This window comes from Arachis hypogaea, chromosome 4 (genome assembly GCF_003086295.3).
Source record: "Arachis hypogaea cultivar Tifrunner chromosome 4, arahy.Tifrunner.gnm2.J5K5, whole genome shotgun sequence".
NCBI lineage: Eukaryota > Viridiplantae > Streptophyta > Magnoliopsida > Fabales > Fabaceae > Arachis > Arachis hypogaea.
The window spans coordinates 120,816,131-120,837,764 of record NC_092039.1 but is presented as its reverse complement, the minus strand read 5'-3'; the positions used below and the strand labels follow the sequence as shown (position 1 = coordinate 120,837,764).

The window sequence follows — 21,634 nt, the reverse complement described above, 5'->3', positions numbered from 1 at the left end:
TTATTTTTATTCTTCAATAATGATATTATATTTATTTATTTTTATAATTTAATTTTGATACATTGACAATATAAAATATTTTATATAATTGTCCTATTATATCCATTATTTTAAATAACTATTCATACGATTAAAATATATGAGATAATTATTTTTAGTGACATAGCGTTATTAATATACTTGTGAAGACATATATTTTAAATTTTAATTTTTAATTCTAATTTTTTTATGATTTTATATTTTTATTTAATTATGACCGAGTCAATCGGGTGAATCAGTGACTCACCAGTTGAACCAGTAATCCAATAACCTAATCGTATGACCGGATCAATTACCAGTTCGAATCTGATAACTATGAATGTACTTATAGGTGATGGCTAATAGCTCTGGGTGGCTGGACAACAACAGTTAGCAGTGTTGGCTGAAGTTGGTTGATTTTTTATTGGAAAAACAACCATTTGTACCCATGAACTTTACGAACGCTGACAAAAGTACCCATTAAAGAAGGAAACTAACGTTGTATCCATCAAAGATAGATTCCGTACGACAAAAGTAGCCAAATCTTAAATTTATGTTGACTTTTTAATAAAATTCCAAAATTACCCCACCATTATCTTCAACCCCTCCTCTCTTCTTTCCCAAATCTCAAACACCTTCATTTCCTAAAAATCCTAATTTCAATACCTAAAAATCCCAAATTATCATTTTCTTAACCCTAATCTTAATACCCCTTTCAACAAATTTCAACCCTCTCTTTATTCAATAATTTAACCTTTCTTCTTCTTCTATGGCTTCAATGAACTTGCTGGGTTTCTCTCTCCCTTCAAGAACAACACACTACTACTACTCATCATCATCAAACTCGTTTTGGGCTATTCAATCCCACTGCACAAGATGATGTAACTGCTGCTGATGACGAAAATTGCTTCGATCTCACTCCTTCCACTCATGCCGCTACTACTCTCAACCTCTCTTCTTTTCCCATCTATCAAGAACCCTTCAACAATCATCATCACCTTTCTACTCAACAAGGTTTATTAATTTCTTTTCTCTTTTAATTTCTCTATTATTATTATTATTATTATTATTATTATTATTATTATTATTATTATAAATTACTCTTTTTTTTAATTTTCCTTTATCATCATAAATTGGAAGGAGAATAACTATATCAACCAAAACCTGCAATTGGAAACTTCATGCAACAACAATAATAATGTTGACAACAACCACCACCACCATCACCAACAACCCAAACTCGAGAACTTCCTCGGTGGACACTCCTTCGCCAATCATCATCATGATTACGGTGCCAACTCATCGGGAGACTATCTCTTCCAAAACTGCTCTCAGCCGGAAGTTACAGCAGGAGGAGGAGAAGGCTCTGCCGGCGGTAGTGGTGGAAGCACAAACTCAATACACCATCAACACATGTTGGTGAATGAGGTGGTAAAATTGAAAAGAATAAAGAGAGGGTTGAAATTTGTTGAAAGGGGTATTGAGATTAAGGTTAGGAAAATGATAATTTGGGGTTTTTAGGTATTGAGATTAGAGTTTTTAGGCAATGGAGGTATTTGAGATTTGGGAAAGAAGAGAGGAGGGGTTGAAGATAATGGTGAGGGTAATTCTGGAATTTTATTAAAAAGTCAACATAAATTTAGGATTTGGCTACTTTTGTCGTACGGAATCCATCTTTGATGGATACAACGTTAATTTCCTTCTTTAATGGGTACTTTTGTCAGCGTTCGTAAAGTTCATGGGTACAAATGGTTGTTTTTCCTTTTTTATTTGTTTCCCAATGGACTTGGAAATAGAAAGTTAATTAGCATTGACTTAAATACAAGAAAAAATATTAATCATCTAACTTTTATATTTTAGTATCATTCCTATTTCTGTCCTTCAAAATATACAACATAATAAGTTAAATATCTATTCTATTGTATACACACGGTTTAATTTCTTCTTGTCTTCGTAGATTTTCACCTTCCTAAATTTTCATCTTTCACAGTGGTATTAAAAAATGACGACATTAAATGTATATCATAAATGTAAAGAGACTGCTATACTAACTTCGATCAGATAAAGCAAGCGAATACAAATTCACAAACTGTAAATAACTTGAATATATATATATATATCCACAAATACACAATCATCATAAATCATAGCATGACACAACTAATGGCCGACATCCTGATTCCTAAGGTGTTGTTCCATTGAACCATTATTTTAAAATTTAAAAGATCTTAAATACGTACTTATTAGAGGGTCTGTCTTTAATAAGCAAACACGTTTTGAGCATTTATGATGTGCGCAAATTAATATTTGAGTTCATTCTGCCGCTATTAACAATAAACTTAACATTGACATTGCTCTATTTTTATTCATGCGTTCTGACTCAACAAGCTTATCTCCTTTGGGAGGTACAAACCACTGATCTATGAGCCATCTCCATACTGGGGTAGATGGTCCAGATCAAAACATAACAAAAGAAAGTGACTTCAACTCACATATATACACATTACACACACTGACAAAGCAAATAAACTTCAGATATGGGTGGATTACACATAAGATGTATATATGAACCATTAGATTTGATCATAAATGATGAATCACATAAGTGGAGTTTCCCATTCTTCATTGAGTTGTCCAATTCTGATCATAGCAAATTGGTCATCCGGGAAACGTGGTTTTCCCATCATAAGCTCTTTAGAAACTTGATGCATGCTTGGTCGAGATTGTGGACTTTGGCTCAAGCATTCAAGTGCCCACTTTGTGATCCACATTATTTCCCCAACAATTGATATTTCAGGAAGGGGAGGTCTCTGATCTATGACATCAACCAATAACAAATCGTATGTTATTCTCGCTGTTGATGGTGACAACAATGAACTTATTAGGTCCGCTGGATGCTTTCCCACAAGAATTTCCAAACAAAGCACTCCAAAGCTGTATACATCACATTTCTCTGTCACTTCCATAGTCTGAGCTAGCTCTACATTCAATAATTCAAATGATACACAAGTATTGTAATAATTAATAAACTGTGATAATAATTTCCACGTAAAAATACAAGGTAAAAGTAATGGACTTACCTGGAGCTCCATAGCCATAGGTGACTGCAAGTGTTGTCCAATTTGAATCTGGGTTCAAAAACTTAGCAGTTCCAAAGTCAGAGACATGAGCTTCATAATAATCTGAGTCCAACAGAATGTTCTTGCTTGATATGTCACGGTGAACTATGGGGGGTTTGCAATCATGATGCATATATGACAAAGCATTTGCAACTCCTTTAACCACATTCACCCTCCTCTCCCAATCAAATGCAGTTGCTTGTTTTTCACTGCCAAGTGCTTGATCCAAACTGCCACTTTCCAAGAACTCATAAACCAAAAATGAGAAGCGTGAATGCTGGCAATATCCGTATAGCTTTATGATGTTGCGGTGCTTCATTTCTGTCAGTGCTTGGATTTCATTCTCAAATGCTTTCAAATTGGACTTGTTCCCTGCATCTGATTCCTTATGAAGCTTCTTCACAGCAACAACCATACCTGAAGGCAACTCAGCCCTGTAAACGGATCCTTGCCCTCCAATTCCAATGAGATATTTGTCATCAAAATTATTGGTGGCATCAATGATAGTTTCAAATGCCATTTTTCCGTCATGGCTCCATATGGAAAAGTGTTCTTCTACTTGTTGCACTTCTTTAGCTGAGTTGTTTTTGTTTCTAGCACTTTTACAAAGAAAGTACAATGAAACAGCCACCACAGAAAGCACTAGTACTGCAAATATAACAAGTAATACCAATAACATGACCGTGTGACTTTTGTGCCTAGAACTGCTGCTTGGGCATGGCATCAAGCCAGTGACATTACCACACAAGCCGTTGTTATTTTTCAGTGACTCAATTGTTTGGAAAGCTCTAGCGTTTGGAACCGGTCCTTTTAATTGGTTGTATGATAAGTTGACAGAAATCAAGCTTGACATACTGCTACTAAAAGTGTTTGGAATTGTGCCAGAGAGATTATTGTGTGAGAGGTTCAACAATTGCAACTGCTTCAGCTGTCCAAGCACCGATGGTATTGTTCCATTCAACGAATTCCCGCTAAGATCAAGAGAATAAAGAGGTTGAATTGGATCAAACTCAGAGGGGATGCTTCCATCTAGTCTGTTGTTGCTCAAGTTCAATTCCAACAAATTAGGCAACCCTACAACTTGTTTTGGAATGTTTCCTACAAGTTGATTGTTGCCTATATTGAGATGAAGCAGGCTCTTCAAATTCCCTAGTTCTTTTGGTATCCTTCCAGTCAATTGGTTTGAAGAAAGTTGAAGCTTACCCAGTTTAGTAGCCTCTGCAATTTGTGGGGGTATACTACCGGAAATATTATTGTTGGATATGATCAAGGTATCAAGATTTGGGCACCTCCCCCAGTTAGGAGAAATTTGGCCATGAAATTTATTGTCACTTAGATCAATAAATCCCAAATTTGGATATATGCCAAAATCTTGTGCTATATCTCCTTCCAATTGGTTACCTTGTAGCCTGATTCTTTGAATACTAGAGCAATTCTTCAAGCTTCTTGGTACTGGACCGGTAAAGTGATTATTATCAGCACAAAATGACTCTAGTGATCCCCCTGAGCAGATTTGGGGTGGCAAATTTCCAGTTAAATTATTTTCAGATACTAAAAAGATCATGAGGTTGGTCATGTTTCTTATGGATGGTGGAATGCTACCTTTAAGATTGTTGAAAGACAATTCAAGCAGCGAGAGCTTCTTTAAGTTTCCAATTGTGTTGGGAATAAATCCGACGAAATTGTTTTCTTGGAGACTAAGTTTTTTCAAGTTGATCAAATTACCTATGGAGACAGGAATTGATCCAGAAAAATGATTGACGCGCATGAACAAGTAGATGAGCTTAGTCATGTTTCCAACAGTGGAAGGAATGGACCCAGAAAGATTGTTTCCATGAAGTACAAAGCGTTCCAAATTGGCCAAGTTTTCTATGGAAGGAGGGATTGATCCAGATAGTCGATTGTCATCAAGGTATAGCCAGGACAAGTTAGACATGTTCCATATGAGGGATGGGATTGGGCCAGAGAGGGAGTTATTTGAAACAAAAAAGTGAATCAGATTGCTAAGGTTACCAATGGTAGAAGGGATAGTTCCAAAGAGAATGTTTGTGGATAAAACAAGTACCTCAAGCTTTGTCAACATTCCAATTTCGTGGGGAATGGAACCACTAAGCTTATTACCTGCCAGATCAAGATACTTGAGGCTGTTCAAATTTCCAATCTCAGGAGGAATGTGGCCAGAAAGATTGTTCTTGGCTACATCTAGGTATGATAGGTTGGTCAAATTTGCTATGGAACTGGGTATGACTCCACTAAGATAAATACACAGGGAAAGATCAAGCCCGCGTAAACTCGTCAATGTCCACATCTCCTTAGGGATGGTACCCTCAAAAGCGTTCAAAGACAAGTTCAAAGTATTGAGTTTGGATATGTTACCAATGTGTGGTGGTATGGTTCCATAGAAGAAGTTGTTGTAGATATTAAAGGTGAGGAGGTTGGGGAATGATGAGAAGCTGAGAGTGTGGAGTGTACCTTTCAGATTATGATTTTCAAGATTTATTGCCGTAACGGAATTGGCTCTGTCGCATGCAATGCCGTGCCATTTGCATGGATTCGTACCTGCCCACGACGACAACACACTGGTGTTCTCAAGGCTGGCCTTCCACTTTAAGAGTGCACTTGCTTCACTCTTCTCACTTGAAGCAGCAGCAACAACATGGACACACAGGTACATGAGCATAATGCCCCTGCTGTATGTGCTACCTTCAATCTTTGGATACATTGGTAGACTTCTTTTCAATGTTAATTTTTGTAAATGGATGTTGTATTGCTGTTGTGTATATATATATATATATATATACAACTTCTCATATTGTTACTTGTCATTCTAATTAAGGTAGGATTCTGCTACGTGTAATATATCTATACAACTTCTCATTTTAATTAAGGTAAGATTATGCTATATGTATACTAAAATTTACTATTAAAATCAGCTACACAATAAAATATATACTGAAATATAAATATATATTAAAAATAAATTAAATTACACATGTATTTATATATAAATATATTAGTCATTAATTTTAATGTTCAAATAATATTTTTGGTTAAGGTAATAGTCAATTTCTTGTTCTTCTACCAATATATCATATTTTAACAAGACACATATATAATAACTATTATTAGGGACAGATCTAGAAATATTATTATGGGGGCTAATAATATATATAATATGAAAAAATTATGTAATATAAGATGTATTACAAAAATATACGGATAGAGAATATATTTTAAAGTGCAAAAAATATGTGTGTACTTTTTACTAATGAAGTACTCAATTCTTAGCATTATAAAATTCATCGAAAATAGAATCCGTGTAAAATTTTTCAGCAATCTTTTTTCAATATAATTAAAAGACAATTAACAAGAAATTCATTTTTTATTTTGTTTTTGAGTCATTCTTCACAATATTCATAACTAAAAAAGATCTTTCAGTTATAGTAGTTGAAACAGAGAGAATTAATACCAAATGAATAAAAAAAACGATCACAAGAAAAAAAATCTACTTCATGGGATTTAAAAAATTTTATTTAATTAAAAAAATTAGTAATAATATCTTTTTTATATTTTTTTAATATTGTTACTTACTTTTTAGATATTAGAAACCATTAATATTTAGGTTGGACTAGATTATTATTTATAGGATAAATTATATTTTTTGTTCATGAAGTTTGACAAAAGTTTCAAAATACCCCTAAGTTTTATTTTGTTTCAATTTTGTCCCAAAAATTTTCAATTTGCATCAAATATATTTTCAACGACAAAATTTTAAAAAAATTTAAGACCAATCTAACAATAATGCATAAAAATTATGTTTGATTTTCTTGTGTTGAGGGGTTGTTCTTATGAAATTGTTGTTGAATCAGTCTTAAATTTTTTAAAAAATTAGCTGTCAGAAAGATATTTTTTATGCAAATTAAAAATTTTTAGAATAAAATTAAAACAAAATAAAATTTAAAGATATTTTTAAAATTTTTATCAAACTTCAAAAATAAAAAATATATTTTATCCTTATTTATACTAGACTAAATATTAAATAAATTTTTTTAAAAATTAAATTATACTTAATAACTTATTGTTATTAATATTTTTTTTAAAAAATTTGGGAACCGAGGCATCTACTTGCCCCTTAACAACACTCTGGGATAATAGTAGCATATTCACCGAATCATTATTCTCTATACAAAAGAATTTTATTTTATTTTTTATTATTTAATTACTCAATCTATCAAAGCAAGCTCATCATGCGTTTCACAAATCACGCTAGTCGGAGAAAAATCTAAGTTGCTGTTAGCATATACATCTGAAAGGAACAGAACAAACGCAGAGCCACTAGTCATTAACCAGGTTCATTTTTTTTTTTTTATTGGTTTGGGTTTGGTGTAATGCTTTATTATTAGATGTGGGGGGTTTTGCATATTTCTGAGAGCTAACAATCCACAGGAGGTGTATTGTTTTAGTCGATTTTTTTTAAAATAAAAAAAATACAATACAAAGGACGGATTGTATTTTTAAGAATTAAAAAAAATATATGAGGGCGTATTATATTTTTAAAAATTTTTAAAAAAATACAAAGAGATGTATTGTATTAATTTAATATTAACACATAATCTAAGCTAAGGAGACGTATTGATAATATAAAAATAACGTATTGTCAGTACGCAAGAGTATACTGTATTTTTCAGATTAAAAAAACATACCTCGAGTATTATAAAAGAAAGAACGAATTTGTTAAGTGTGAGTGTGTTTTATTTCGTTGAGAGAATAAGAGAATAAAAATGGAGAAAAGTGTTAGTTTGAAAATATATTATAATGGCCAAATCTTTTCACAAATATATGAAAGTGTGAGTTTTGTATGTGAAAATTTATATGACGAGGAATAATAACATATGAAAAATTTAAGAGTATACTTTGTCAATGCGTTGATAATCAAATATTAAAGAGAGTCACAACTATTCTCTGTAGACAGCCTGTGTTAGTGATGGTTTTGTTCAATTTTAAATAATGTATATGGTTGACGATTCAAGTATGCAAGGAATGTTTTCGATCTATCAACAAACACGGACACAAGTGTCAGTTATCGAGTTATATGTTGAGTTCGAAGAATTAGTTGAGGTTGATTTACCCAAACCTAACATCGACTGGACGGTTTATAACACTGAAAGTGAAGAAGAATTCGAGGGTACTTATCATATTGTTGGTCCAGTCGAAGATGTCGACAAAGATGATATCCAAGGGGGGCGGATTGCAGTACATTACGAATGGGGTGGATTGCAGATCCATCAGAATGGCGCTCCCAGTTTCTATTAAATTCTGTTTTCCTCCATTTTAAAAAAAACACGCTCTCCTCTCCAATTATAAAATAAAAAATTCCCCTCTTTTTTCATTTTTTCTTTTTTTATAATTTTTTTTATCTCTATCTTTAAAAAAATAAAAATAAATAAAATAAAAATGTTATAAAACACGAAAAGAAAGAAGAGGGAGAGAAAAAAATAAAAAATAATTATTTTTTGTTTTTAATAAATTTTAATTAAATAAAATTTTTTATTATTATTACAAATTTTAATATTTTTTATTAAATAATAAAACACATTAAAACTTTGCTTTGTTAACTAAATTTAACACATTTTTCAAGAGTAATTCTCAAAGACTAACAATCAATTTGAACTTTTTAGACCGAAAATTTTGAGATAATAGTACAAGGCTGCACAGCAGATACATCAGGTACATACAGGACCGCAATTCCGCATGGTCCCACCCATAAATTATTACATAGCACACAACACCATGGTAAATAGCATGAAACCGCAACGACGTTGTTTCGAATATTTTACACATGCTAGCTAGCTAGCTACTTGAAAAGAAGATATATATTTAACTTCAGTTGCGGCGTTGGACTACAATAGGACTCCTAACTGTGTGTTTCCCATCTGTCCATAGCAATTCTCCGAACTGATAATTATATTGATGAATTACACTCGATGCCTGTAGAGTAACTTGGAATGTCTTCTGTTCATTTAATTTAGTGAAAGTGAGGGAATTGGGCACAACAGTAATTTCGCATCCATCCAGTTTGGCAGTTGCATTATATGTGCCCGGGGGACCTACGTTGGTGAGTGTACGAGTAACTGTTATTGGACTCAACCTTAAATTTGGCAACGTGATTGAAGGGTAGTTCAAATCATTTATGCTGTGAGTTCCTTTACAAGTGAATGTTCTGTCGAAATTTAGTGCTGAAATGAGTTGTTGATCGTATCCAGATGCACATAAGAAGTTCAGATAATCATTAAGGTGTAGATCGTAAACAAGTCCTGGCTCTATTGCAAGATTGGGTTGAACATGTCCAGAACCATAAGCAAAGGGTGTTGCTAGCTTCTCATCAAATGCATCTCGAATCGGCTTGTCAGTGTTGTCCCGTGTGGTTGCTGAAAAAGACACGCATACTTAAGTTGGTTAATAAATCTTTGTATATGTAAAAGCATCAAATACTTTTATGTTTTTATCTATATTATCTACTATATATTCCGATAGATAAAGAAATTATCTCATTTAATTATTGTCACCCGATCCAATTTATGATTTCAGTTTTGCCATTGTATATATTTTTCAAAACACATATATACAAGGTTAGTAATAGAGTTTGTATGATGAAGGATATCGAGGAGAAAACAGAATTGTTTATTGAGTTGAACTTGCCCAAGTATTTTCATGGTATTAACTACACCTGTTTTATTAACTTATATATATTCTATATTATGTATGTTCTATGTAATGCATATATTAATAATGCCATGAGACAATATTGTTAATAAAAGTGCAATACAATATATATTGGTTTAACCAACTGTTAAAATGACTTTTACATGACATGGGCTATTATATTTTTTTTAGTTATATTAAATTATTTTTTGACATTTTTAAAAGTTGGAAAGTTGACCATTATGTTAATGAAAAAATGGTGTTGTGGGTAATAATAATCTACCACTTTCAAAAAATAGCTTGGAGCTACTTTTTCTTTTTCAAGATAATGAACTTTCAGTTTCATAGCTTAAAAGGAGGTTAGGATCTAGACTAAGTAATACCAAAAAGGGGATTTTCACCTAAAAAGGAGTAAAAGTAACAAATTAAATAATTTAAAAAAGGACCAAAATTTCACTAATATCACTTTTAAATCATAAATATCATAACATTAGAAATAACATTTTTATTTGGGTTAACTACTAATTTAGTACCTAAAAAATTTAGCTGCTGACAAAAAATTCATAAAAAATATTATCAACAAAACAACTCTGAATGATTTAAAAATAGACAAAAATAACCAATAATTATGATATTTTTTATAAGTGACAAAAAAAAATTTTTGTATTTAACAAACAACTTAACCATTTAATCTAAATTTTTGTGGTAATATTTGAATAAATATTTAGAAGATACACAAAATAATCGGAACAAAATTTAATCTCTAAAAATTTATTTTTATGTTTTTAAAATATGGTCATTCACAATTAAAAATACTTTTACAAAAAATTACTTGACATAAAATATTAAATTTTAAGAATAAAAAATATCATTTTTCTAATAATAATTACAAAAATTTGTATCAAAATCTGATATTTAAAGTTGGTTTTTTGAATATATATTTAATATATAATTTTTATGTCATATTTTTTAATTTTTTCAAAACTTATTTGTTGTTCGCATATTTTAATTTTTTTTTTATCAGCGACCTAAATTTTTGAGTAATATTTTGTTAATTTACTCTTTTTATATTTCTCTGTCTGTTAACTTATTTCTGTCTTATACTGTCTAAGCTCTAAATACCAGTATACAACCTTAGGAAAACACACTATCAAGCATAATTTTACTGTGTAGTACCACAAATGGTGATCATATCATGTAAGGCGTGATACTACTGTAGACAAATTAAAAATTTATTTAAGGTGATAATTAAGGAGATATACGTTACCAGTAGTCATAATTGCTGATTTAATAGCTGCAGGACTCCAATTTGGATGACGAGTTTTGAGAAGTCCAGCAATACCAGCAACATGGGGGCAAGACATAGAAGTTCCTTGCATTACATTGAATGGAAATCCCCGACGATTGTCTGTCAATAAGTTAGATACACTTGCAAATAGAGAATAGGCAGCCAGTATGCTCACTCCAGGTGCAGTCACATCAGGCTAAAACCAGAACCAGTATCAATATATGCATTATTTTAGATTAAAAAAAAAACTAAGTATTATTACTTGTAGTAAACCTTAAGTATGGATGGCTGAATTTCATTGGGCCCTCTTGAGGAGAACGCAGCCATAACTGGAGCTGGCTTTCTTCCAAAGACTGTTTTAGCCGGAGACAGTCTTATTGTGCTGGTAGTAGGCGTTACGGGACCCCTGGAATAAAAATATAGTTAGCGTACTTGCTTGTGGCTACGGGAAATTATTACTTAATATTAAATTATTATCACTCTAATATTGCGGATAATAACGATAGAGGAGTGTACCAGCAACTTTTGTAATTTATAACCATCAAATAGTTATAATAGTATTTTTAATGATGTGAAATTTTATTCAACAAAGTGAAATTACTTGCTTTTCTTTTACTAATTAGATTAGAATTTAACAATAGATTTTTCCATAATGATAATAAAGGGACGGAACTAGGGTGAATAATTTACGTGGCAGTTATGACATGTCTTGCATCTGGAGATCCACCTTCTTCTCCACTTTCGGTGTTCACACCTGAGAAAACCTGGGGCTCAGCAAGAACTGTATTCCCCTGTTTCTTTTGGTTGCGCACGATGATTCCCTTTGCACCAGCTCTTAGAGCTTCCTCACCCTCAGACACTGATTTTATGCTATTTTCTCTATAGCATTCTACTATTTTTCCCCTCACTTTTGCTGGATCAAGTGTTCCTCGTCTACAAAATTGGCTGCACAAGAAACAACACGCATGCAGACATATATATATAGGACCAATAATTAACAAACAAACCTTAAGATATAGCTTCTACTTACGCATCTGTAACGGACGCATTGGCGAGTTTACCATCAGTAGAGAGTAACAGACGGAAGGCCTGGTTTGGCGGCAAGTCTATGAAAAGACTGCCTCCCTAGAAAGAATCGGGAAAACATATATAATAAGCTTTTAAAATATATTTTTTAATTTAGATGCGTAGAATATATATATATACCGTGACTTGTCGGTTGTCAGAGAAAGTAACGGTACTGCTAAAGTCCCTATCGATGGTGCTAGCAGCAACTGTGAAGACCCATGGAGCCACATTGACAACAGTTCCCTGTGCGGGTCCATCATTTCCTGCTGAGGCAACTAATAGTATGTTGCTAGCGGTGGCATGGAAGGCCCCTATGGATACCACATCGGTGAATATATCGTCAGGGTGGACTACATGCTGGCCGCCAGCAAGAGAGAGGGAGATGATATCAACACCATCACTTATGGCTTGGTCTATTGCCGCCAAAATGTCCGCACCATAGCAATCAGCCGAATCAGTTAGAGACCAACACACTTTGTATACTGCAACTCTGGCTCTTGGAGATCCACCCTTTGCGGTTCCATTCCCAACCGCAAATACATGTGCCCCTGCCACAAAATTCCCACCTGCAATTGCTAGTGTGTGGGTACCGTGCCCTACAAAGTCACGTGCTGTACGTAGCTTTGAGTTAAGCTTGCCGTTATACGCCTCAAAACCATCGGCGAAGAATCTTGCTCCAATTAGCTTCCTGTTGCAAACATTTTTTCCGGAACCGGCAACTTTGCTTATCTCACACACATTTTCTCCGCGCCATTTTCGTGGAACGGGGCCATATCCCTTGTCACTGAAACTCCTCGATTCCGGCCAAACTCCTGTTCAAGGCGAAATCACAGTGTAAAACAATTTGGATATGTTGTGTGTTTGTTAGTTAGTTAGTTACACTTGGGCACACTTACCTGTGTCAATGTTAGCAATGATTGTATTTTCACCGAATCTTCCCTTTTGCCATGCTGAGTTCCCTCCATTTCTGTTTAGTCCGAGAAATTCCCACGACCGGGTCGTATGCAATTTGTGCTCTTTGCTCAAGAACACAGACACCACACTCGGGTTTTCTGTGCCCGGGAAACATTGGGTTAACTTATAATTTTAAAGTTTGGGGAGTGGTAGGACAATGATTATCTTGAACAACATGAACAACTACCAATTAAATACACTATATTTTAATTTAATGCTATTCATTAAATTTACTCTTTTAACTTTATTAATTCACATTATTCACACATTATTCAAGAATGTTATTAGTTACCTATACTTTTTTTTAAAGATTATATGTGTCATAAAAATACAAATTAATATCATTAAAAAATGCACAATTTAATTTTTAATATATTTATTATGTGTTTATTAAAATAAAAAATTTAAAAATTTCTATTAATAATAACCTTAGCATGTGTTCTATAATGTTCAAACCCTATTGTGCTGATATTAATAGACATTATATTAGCGAAAAAAATACGAATAAAAACACTATGATATTATATTAGTAGATATTATGATGATAACGACGAAATCATTCTCACTTGCAATATGTGCTGCTTCTTCCTTCTCAAGCATCGCTGCAAAGCCATTGATGTGCTTATTATACGAGTATACCATGGCTTCTCTGGCTTTCTCATGGCTGTGACAAATTAAATCAATTTCGTTATGTGAACTTATTTGGAATTTTTTTTTGGCATCAAATAAAGAAAAAAAAATGAAAGAGAAATTGTGACGCCATTTTAGTATAGATACTAAATATATATAAATAACATTTATTGTAAGAATTAATTAATGAGTATTCTTAGAACAAAATACCCAATTTTTATTAACGTTTGTTAATTGCTGTCAGTAAGAATAAGTGTTGAATACAAATATTATAAAAAATATTTCTTTTCAAATAATAGTTATCACTCTTCAAAAGTACTTTACTTAAATATTATTTTCTGTGACCATAAAAATTGATTATTTTTCTTTTGTAGTACATGTATCAAAAAATTACTTATAGTTCATATATTTATTCTAAATATAAAATTCAGAAGTATCTCGGTTAGTGTTATTAAATATTCCTTTTTATTTATAGTTTATTAACTATTTTTTTATTTTGAAATTTATGTAATTCAAAAAAATAAGGATGGAGCATCGACGGCGGGTATGGTGCAAGTTTTAACGGAGAAAATTGGGCTACAACTTGAGAGTCCATTAAAGGCAGGATCGTCGAAGACAGGGACATCATGTTGAGTCTCGGGTTTGTTATTGGAGCTCCCTTTTTACTGTTTTTATGGATAGTTTCAATATCATAGCCTGGAATGTGAGGGGTGCGTCTAACAAGATGGCCTGTGTGTATTGCAAAAATTTGGTGAGAATATATAAACCATCTTTCTTCTTTCTTTTTGAGACTCATATCATGTTTAATAATTTGAAGAATTTTTGGGATAAGTTGGATTTTCATTGTGTTGGTATTGAGGAAGTAGTAGGATACAGGGGTGACATTTGGTTTCTATCTTCTATTGCTAATACTTTTTGTGTGATTATTGATCAAATTGACCAATGTATCACAGTGAAAGTGAGTGTGGGTAACTTAATTTGGTTTTGTAGTACAGTATATGGGAGTCCTCAATTCGAAAAAAGATGTATGCTTTGGGATCATTTGCGTTCTATTAATTCAGGCCATAATGGACCATGGATGGCTGTTGGTGATTTTAATAAGATTGTAGCACCAGATGAGAGTACAGGTGCTTATTTTTCTTCTCACAGAGCTAGTCTATTAGCTACAACTCTAGATGACTGTGAGCTCTTTGATCTTAAAGTGACTGGTAGGAGATATACTTGGTATAGAGCAGTTCAGGCTGGCAGGGACTTGGCTAAAAGGTTGGATAGAGCTCTAGTTAATGAGGCGTGGATGACAATATTTTCTGAGGGTTATTCTGAAATTCTTAGCAGGCTTCATTCTGATCATTGTCCTATTTTAGTTCGTTGTCATGGTAGTCCCAGAATGAAAGGTTCTCGTCCTTTTAGGTTCCAAACTGCGTGGGCAACACATCCTTCTTATAAACATGTTATTAGTAAGGCTTGGAATCAAGAGTTTGAAGGCGTTACTGAAAGGTTTAAGATGGTTCAACAGGCTTCTTTAGACTTCAACTCAAAGATTTTTGGAAATATTTTTGTGCAAAAAAATAAGCTGGAATATCAGATTGATCAGATTCAACGGCGTTTGGAGGTTACTGATGTGTTATCTCTGAGAATTAAAGAAGTTGAACTGAGGGAAGATTACAATAGGCTTTTATTGCAAGAGGAACTTTTTTGGTACCAGAAATTTAGAGAGCAGTGGGTCAAGTATGGGGATAGAAACACTAAATTCTTTCATCTTCAGACTTTGGTGCGTAGAAACCATAATAGAGTACATGGATTATATGTTAGAGATAGGTCTTGGTCTACTGATCCAGATATTCTCCAAGAAGAAGCTCTCTCTTTTTACAAGAATCTCTTTGGTACAACGGAAGAGGTTGAGGTTGATTGTTTAGGGGATGTTCCGATGCCCACTCTAAGCACTGAGGCTTGTGCTAGGTTAATTGACCATGTCTCTTTTGCGAAAGTCAAGTCAGCAGTATTCAGTATGAGCCCTTTTAAGGCTCCTGGTCCAGATGGCTTTCAAGCATTTTTTTTAAAGAATATTGGGAGATAGTAAGCACTGAGATTTGGAATATTGTTCGGAGCACTTTTTTGGGAGAGTTCTTAAATCCTAGCATCATAGAAACTCTGATTGTGCTTATTCCTAAAATTGATAACCCTACCTTTATGAAGGATTTCAGACCTATTAGCTTGTGTAATGTTGTTTATAAAATTATCACCAAAGTATTGACTAATCGACTTCGGCCTTTTCTTCCAGATATTGTTAGTCCTTTACAAGGAGGTTTTATTCCGGGTCGTGGTGCTCCTAATAATATTATTGTGGCCCAAGAAATTCTGAATTTCATGAAGCACACAAAATCCAAGAAAGGTACTCTTACTTTTAAAATTGATCTTGAAAAAGCTTATGATAGGGTGGATTGGTGATTTTTAGAGAGTACTTTCATTGCTTTTTGTTTTCCTATCATCACTGTTAATTTGATTATGAATTGTGTCCGTGCATCATCTCTTTCTATTATATGGAATGGGAATAGATTGGATAGTTTTGCTCCTAGAAGGGGGCTTAGACAGGGCGATCCAATGTCTCCTTACTTATTTGTACTTTGTATGGAAAGACTTGCTTGCTATATATCTCATAAGGTGGTCGAGGGTGTGTGGAAACCAGTTTCTGTCACTAGGGGTGACCCAAAATTTTCTCATTTGATGTTTGCAGATGATATCTTACTCTTTTGTCAGGCTACAAAGAGTCAGATTCAAATGATCATGCATTCTCTTAACATTTTTTTGCAAGGCATCTAGCATGAAAGTGAATTTTAAAAAGTCTAAAGCTTTTTGTTCTAAAAATGTGACTACTCGTAGAAGAGATATTTTTACTAGTGTTTCTTCAATACGTTTTACTTTGGACTTAGGAAGATATCTTGGAGTTAACCTTAATCATTCATGTACCAGTAGGGCTTCTTTTCATTCGGTGATTGAAAAGGTGAGGGGAAGATTAGCTAATTGGAAAGGAAGGCTTCTAAATAAAGCAGGGAGACTTTGCCTGATCAATTCTATTGCAGCATCCATTCCTGTCTATCATATGCAGGTATCTTTTTTTTTCAAATTGGGTTTGCGATAAATTGTCTTTATGATGAGACAGTTCCTTTGGAAGGGTCAAGTTGATGGTAGAGGTCTTTCTCTTGTTAATTGGAGGACCGTGATCACTCCAAAGAAATTTGGTGGCTTGGGTGTTAGAGATCCTGCGTGTGTTAATATATCTTTACTTGGTAAATTAGTTTGACAACTTTTTCATTGTTAGGACAAGCCTTGGGTTGCTCTATTGAGGGCGAAGTATCTGAGGAATGAGGGAATTTTAGATGGCCATGTCCCTTGCAATGCTTCTCATGTTTGGAAGAGTATCTCAAAGGCTTTTGGTGCTCTTAAGGATGCCTTCTCTTGGTGCGTTGGGTCACTTGATCAATCCTTTTGGTTTGACAATTGGAGTATTGAGGGCCCAATTGCTCAAGATGTCCCTTTTGTACATATATCTAACTCTGATTTAACTATTAGAGACGTTTGAAAAGATGGTCAATAGAATCTCCATGATATTTTCTCTATCATTTCAGAAGATGTCAAACAGCGTTTGAATGCTTATAATCTGGATTTGAATGCTGGAGAGAGTTTGGGTTGGTCGTGGGGTGTGGCATCTTCTAGACTCTACTCAGTTAGGAGTGGGTACAGTTGGCTAGCCAAAAGAAAGTTTGACTGGAATGAGCATGATAATTGGTTGTGGGTATGGCAACTGCATATTCCTGAGAAGTACAAGTTCTTGATTTGGCTCAGTCTTCATAATGTTATTCCTACGGCAGAGTTTCGTTTGGGTCGTTGTTTAGCTTTATCTAGCACCTGTCATCGACGTCAGAATAGTTCTGAATCCATCCTTCATTGTCTTCGGGAGTGCCCTAGTGCCAAGGAGGTCTGGAACCTTTTAAGCCTGTATTCAGATAACTCGAATTTACATGATTGGCTCTATAAAGGTGCAAAGAGTGGAAATATTTTTCTTTTCTTTTCGACCATCTGGTGGATTTGGAGAAGCAGGAATCAGGACTTATTTAGTATATATGATTCATGGAGTGCTAGTCAAGTGGTGAGTTTGATTCGTAGTTCAGTAAGGGAGTTTCACACTATTTTTGCTATGCATCAATCTTTGTCTCCTCTTTCACTTTGTTTGCATTGGGTTCCACCTCCAGTTCATTCTGTTAAATTGAATTGTGATGCTAGTTGGTTTGCTCCTTTTGGCTATGCTGGTTTTGGTTGTATCATTCACAATCTTGATGGATGTTGGTTGAAAGGTTACACTGGGAAAGTCGAAGTGTGCAGTGTTCTTTTTGCTGAATTGTATGTAATTTGGAGAGGTTTACTTCTTACTTGAGAGAGTGAATTTCGTGAGGTTATTTGTGAAACAGACTGTTTAGAAGCTCTTTTTTTGGTAAATCAAAGAATGCTTGGTAAGGATATTCCGAAATGGGATTTGGCAAAGCATATACAAGAGGTTATAAATTGGAATTAGAGAGTCTCTATTCTTTTAATTCAGAGGACTGCAAATAGTGTTACAGATTGTATGGCTAAAGTAGCTGCTTCTGGCGCGGACATTCACTCGAATTGGAGTCAACCATGGAGTGAATTTCAACATCTAATAAATTTAGATATGACCTTAGCCAATTAATTTAGTTTTGTCTCTTTTTTTTTTTCTTTTCTATCTAGTCACTAAAAAAAGGAAATGGGAAAAGAAAGTTTGTGGGATGGGATTTATAATTCAACGATATTTATGTGTATGAGAGAGTAACTAACGAGGTTATTTTGAATCATAAAGACAATTAAATGAGGATCAATTTCAAATGACATAAAACCTATATAGACCAATAAATGTAAAACACATAAAATAACTGTTAAAAGATATTGCTGACAAAAATAATTCTTTAAAAAGTGACGATAGATAACTAATGACTTTTTTAAACAATATGAATAATTACCAATCAAATAAAAATATATTACACTTTTAAATTATCCACATAAATCTTAATATTAGAATAACCATATGCACACCTGGTAAAATGAACATCTGATATATTCATTGTTCATATTGTTTAGTATTTTCATTGTCCACCTATACTTTTTCTTCTTAAAAATATATCAATAAATAAAATTTTGAATGAATTAAAAATTTAACAAAAAAAATCAATAAATACCATATTTTTAATAAATGATAACATATTTAACAAGCGATTTATATATTTCATTTGAATTTATGTCAATTGACTATTTAAAAAGTATACACAAAAAATTAGAATAAATTTTATGTTTAAAATTTTTTTATCAAAAGAATTTGGTCATTCACAATAATTTTAAAAAAATATTTGTTTGACATAAAATTATTAAATTTTAAAGATAAAAAAATCTTATTTTTCTAATAATTTATACAACAAAATTGCATCAAATCTGATCTTTAAAATCTTTTTTAAAATATATATTAAAAAATTTTTAAGGGTCAACATTTTTTAATATTTTTTGTTATTATTTGACTAGTTCAAATATTAAATTATTTTTAATAAATAAATTTTATTAGTTCATGTGTATAAAATTTAAAAAAAATGAGCGCAAACTATATTAAATTATGTGTATAAATTTTAATAAATATAAATATAAAATATATATTTTTTATGTAAAAAACTTATAAATTATTAAAATACTAACTAAAAATAATAATATTTATTGATCATATATTATTGATGTATATTTAATGGTGTCTACTTTCATACGCAATGTCAGTGAATATAGAGAGAGCAAGAATGAATGATAAGTTTTATGCATTTCATCACCTTTTTTTTTTTTTATAAAATATAATTTTATCACCAATGTGATGCCAACACTTTGTATGCTATGTATATATTTGTTCCGTATGTAAGTATTGCTCATATTTGTCGTTCATATTTCTTTCAAGTTACTTTTGTTAGTAATATAAATTTTTAGGTACTATTTTAGTAATTTATTATCCTATAATTTTTTTAGGAGGACTATATCATTCACTTCAAAACTAAAATTATTTATACCTTTCGAGAACTGAAGATAGCAAATCGTAATGAGAATATGTGGCAGCTTCAAAGTCTGCTGAAGTGGTGCTTGGACCATGAGTATGTGCTCCCAAGTATACAATGTAGCACTGTAAAACAGAGAGCGAGAGAAGATCATCAATTGTGAAATGCGATCCAGTAAAGCCAGGACCATAGAAAATTAGAAAGCAATGTGGGGAAGTTCAGGAAAACAGCGAGCAAAAAAATCAAGGCCAAATTTTCGAAGTATGAGAATTCTTCGAAATTACTAAGCATTAAGCAATAAATTAAAAGAAACAGCTTGCCTTTTTGCTGCCATGAACAGCTTCCGGCAAGAGAACGAAAAGAAGAAATGTTGAAACTATAAACCTCAAGTTGCCCATGTTTTCACAAGTAGTCGTTGGAAATTGCCTGGCAAGTATGCTTATATATAGCATACGGGGTCTCCTACTCTCCTGTCTCTTACAAAGTACTTTTGGGTTGTTTTAAGTTTATTTTAAAAAAGACTCAGTTTTAATTTGTTAAAGCCTTAAAGGAAAAATTCATATTGAAAGAAAAAAATATATATTTTTAATGATATATAAAGTAACAGAGTTCAAGAGTTTACTAATATTAAAAAGGAAAACCACAGGAAACAAATTGTTCCGTGATTGTAAGTAATTTTTATATGAAGATGTTACTTAATATCTATGTTGATATATGTTATATTTAGAAGTGAACTTGGATCAAATAATATTTGCAATCTATAATATATATTTATTCATATTAAATCTGCAATTTATAGATATCATTTGATCCGCATAATTAATAGAGAAAAGCTTAGTATACAAGCGATTAGGACTTGTAACTATTACAAGTTCATTAACGCCTAATCCACTAAAACGCGCTGCAACTCCTACGTCACTTACACGCGCTATACAAAGATCCCGCGTTTGTATAACTACCAAATTTTAAAGATTTGTTTCCTTCTTTGTTTTTTTTCTTTTCAAATTTCATCGTTCTTCTTCTCGCGCGTCTTCCCCTAGTTTTTCGATCGTTCTTTTCCTCTCCTTTCTCATTGGTTTGTTCTTCGTCATTGACGTTAGTTTTTCTTTCTGTAACTCCAGCTTCGTTTTGACATGGTGTATTTATAGTTTTTGACATGGTGTATTCTGCAACCTCTCTGTTGTTGATGACCAGTTTGTTCCGAAGGTTGGAATGACCTTTACCACCCTTGAAGATGCTGGAAAATTTTACAGGAACTATACCAAGGTTGCAGGTTTTTCTACAAGAGTTCGGAGCACAAATAGAAAGGAAAACGAGAATAAGAATCAATTGATTACATGTAGCAGAGAGGGAAAATGAAACTCTCATAGCAAAAACTCATTTGATAGGAATTGGAATGATTTTCTGCTAAACTTTGGTCTTGTGGACAACAAGTAGCTTTCATGTAGTGTTGGGTTAAAATCTGCAGCAGAGGTGTAAATTTAATTTTTTATCAGGTGTATTTATAGTCTGTGTTTGGGTGTATTATGCAGATCTCTTTGCAGACCGTCATATATGGGTTTCAATCTATCTGATCACCATTTCATATTATAGTACCTGTAAATCAGACATTTTGAATACACCAGAGAGAGTTTAATTAATTTTGGTCTTGTGGACAACAAGTGGCTTTCAGGTAGTGTTGGGTTAAAATCTGCAGTAGGGGTGTAAATTTAATTTTTTATCGGGTGTATTTATAGTCTGTGTTTGGGTGTATTATGCAG

At 32.9% G+C, this 21,634-nt stretch overlaps 2 protein-coding genes and 1 long non-coding RNA gene across 3 annotated transcripts; 1 reads left to right on the top strand and 2 right to left on the bottom strand.

Annotated features, from left to right (window-relative positions):
• The first annotated feature begins 795 nt into the window (after positions 1–795).
• Positions 796–1,870, top strand: LOC140184358 (uncharacterized). The gene is made up of 2 exons (XR_011880815.1): positions 796–1,032; positions 1,159–1,870. It is a non-coding gene; the product is annotated as an uncharacterized lncRNA (long non-coding RNA).
• A 475-nt stretch (positions 1,871–2,345) lies between these two features.
• Positions 2,346–6,025, bottom strand: LOC112797665 (uncharacterized). The gene is made up of 2 exons (XM_025840718.2): positions 3,099–6,025; positions 2,346–2,998 (listed from the first exon to the last, which is right to left on the bottom strand). The coding sequence occupies exons 1-2, from the start codon at positions 5,857–5,859 to the stop codon at positions 2,616–2,618; spliced, it is 3,144 nt and encodes a 1,047-aa protein (XP_025696503.1). The 5' UTR covers positions 5,860–6,025; the 3' UTR covers positions 2,346–2,615.
• A 2,766-nt stretch (positions 6,026–8,791) lies between these two features.
• LOC112797666 (subtilisin-like protease Glyma18g48580) lies at positions 8,792–20,317 on the bottom strand. Its single transcript, XM_025840719.3, has 10 exons — positions 20,195–20,317; positions 19,890–19,999; positions 13,716–13,813; positions 13,092–13,247; positions 12,334–13,007; positions 12,158–12,252; positions 11,818–12,072; positions 11,401–11,533; positions 11,107–11,323; positions 8,792–9,565 (listed from the first exon to the last, which is right to left on the bottom strand). The coding sequence occupies exons 1-10, from the start codon at positions 20,270–20,272 to the stop codon at positions 9,021–9,023; spliced, it is 2,361 nt and encodes a 786-aa protein (XP_025696504.2). The 5' UTR covers positions 20,273–20,317; the 3' UTR covers positions 8,792–9,020.
• Positions 20,318–21,634: the final 1,317 nt, after the last annotated feature.

Bases quoted from the DNA above. Each gene is read 5' to 3' on its own strand.
- LOC112797665 (XM_025840718.2), bottom strand. From the start codon at position 5,859: ATGTATCCAAAGATTGAAGGTAGCACATACAGCAGGGGCATTATGCTC. The intron at 2,999-3,098 runs GTAAGTCCATTA...TATTGAATGTAG, and splicing joins CTATGGCTATGGAGCTCCAG to AGCTAGCTCAGACTATGGAA.
- LOC112797666 (XM_025840719.3), bottom strand. From the start codon at position 20,272: ATGGGCAACTTGAGGTTTATAGTTTCAACATTTCTTCTTTTCGTTCTC. The intron at 13,008-13,091 runs GTAAGTGTGCCC...CGCCTTGAACAG, and splicing joins CATTGCTAACATTGACACAG to GAGTTTGGCCGGAATCGAGG. The intron at 11,534-11,817 runs GTAAATTATTCA...TTTTTATTCCAG, and splicing joins AGACATGTCATAACTGCCAC to GGGTCCCGTAACGCCTACTA.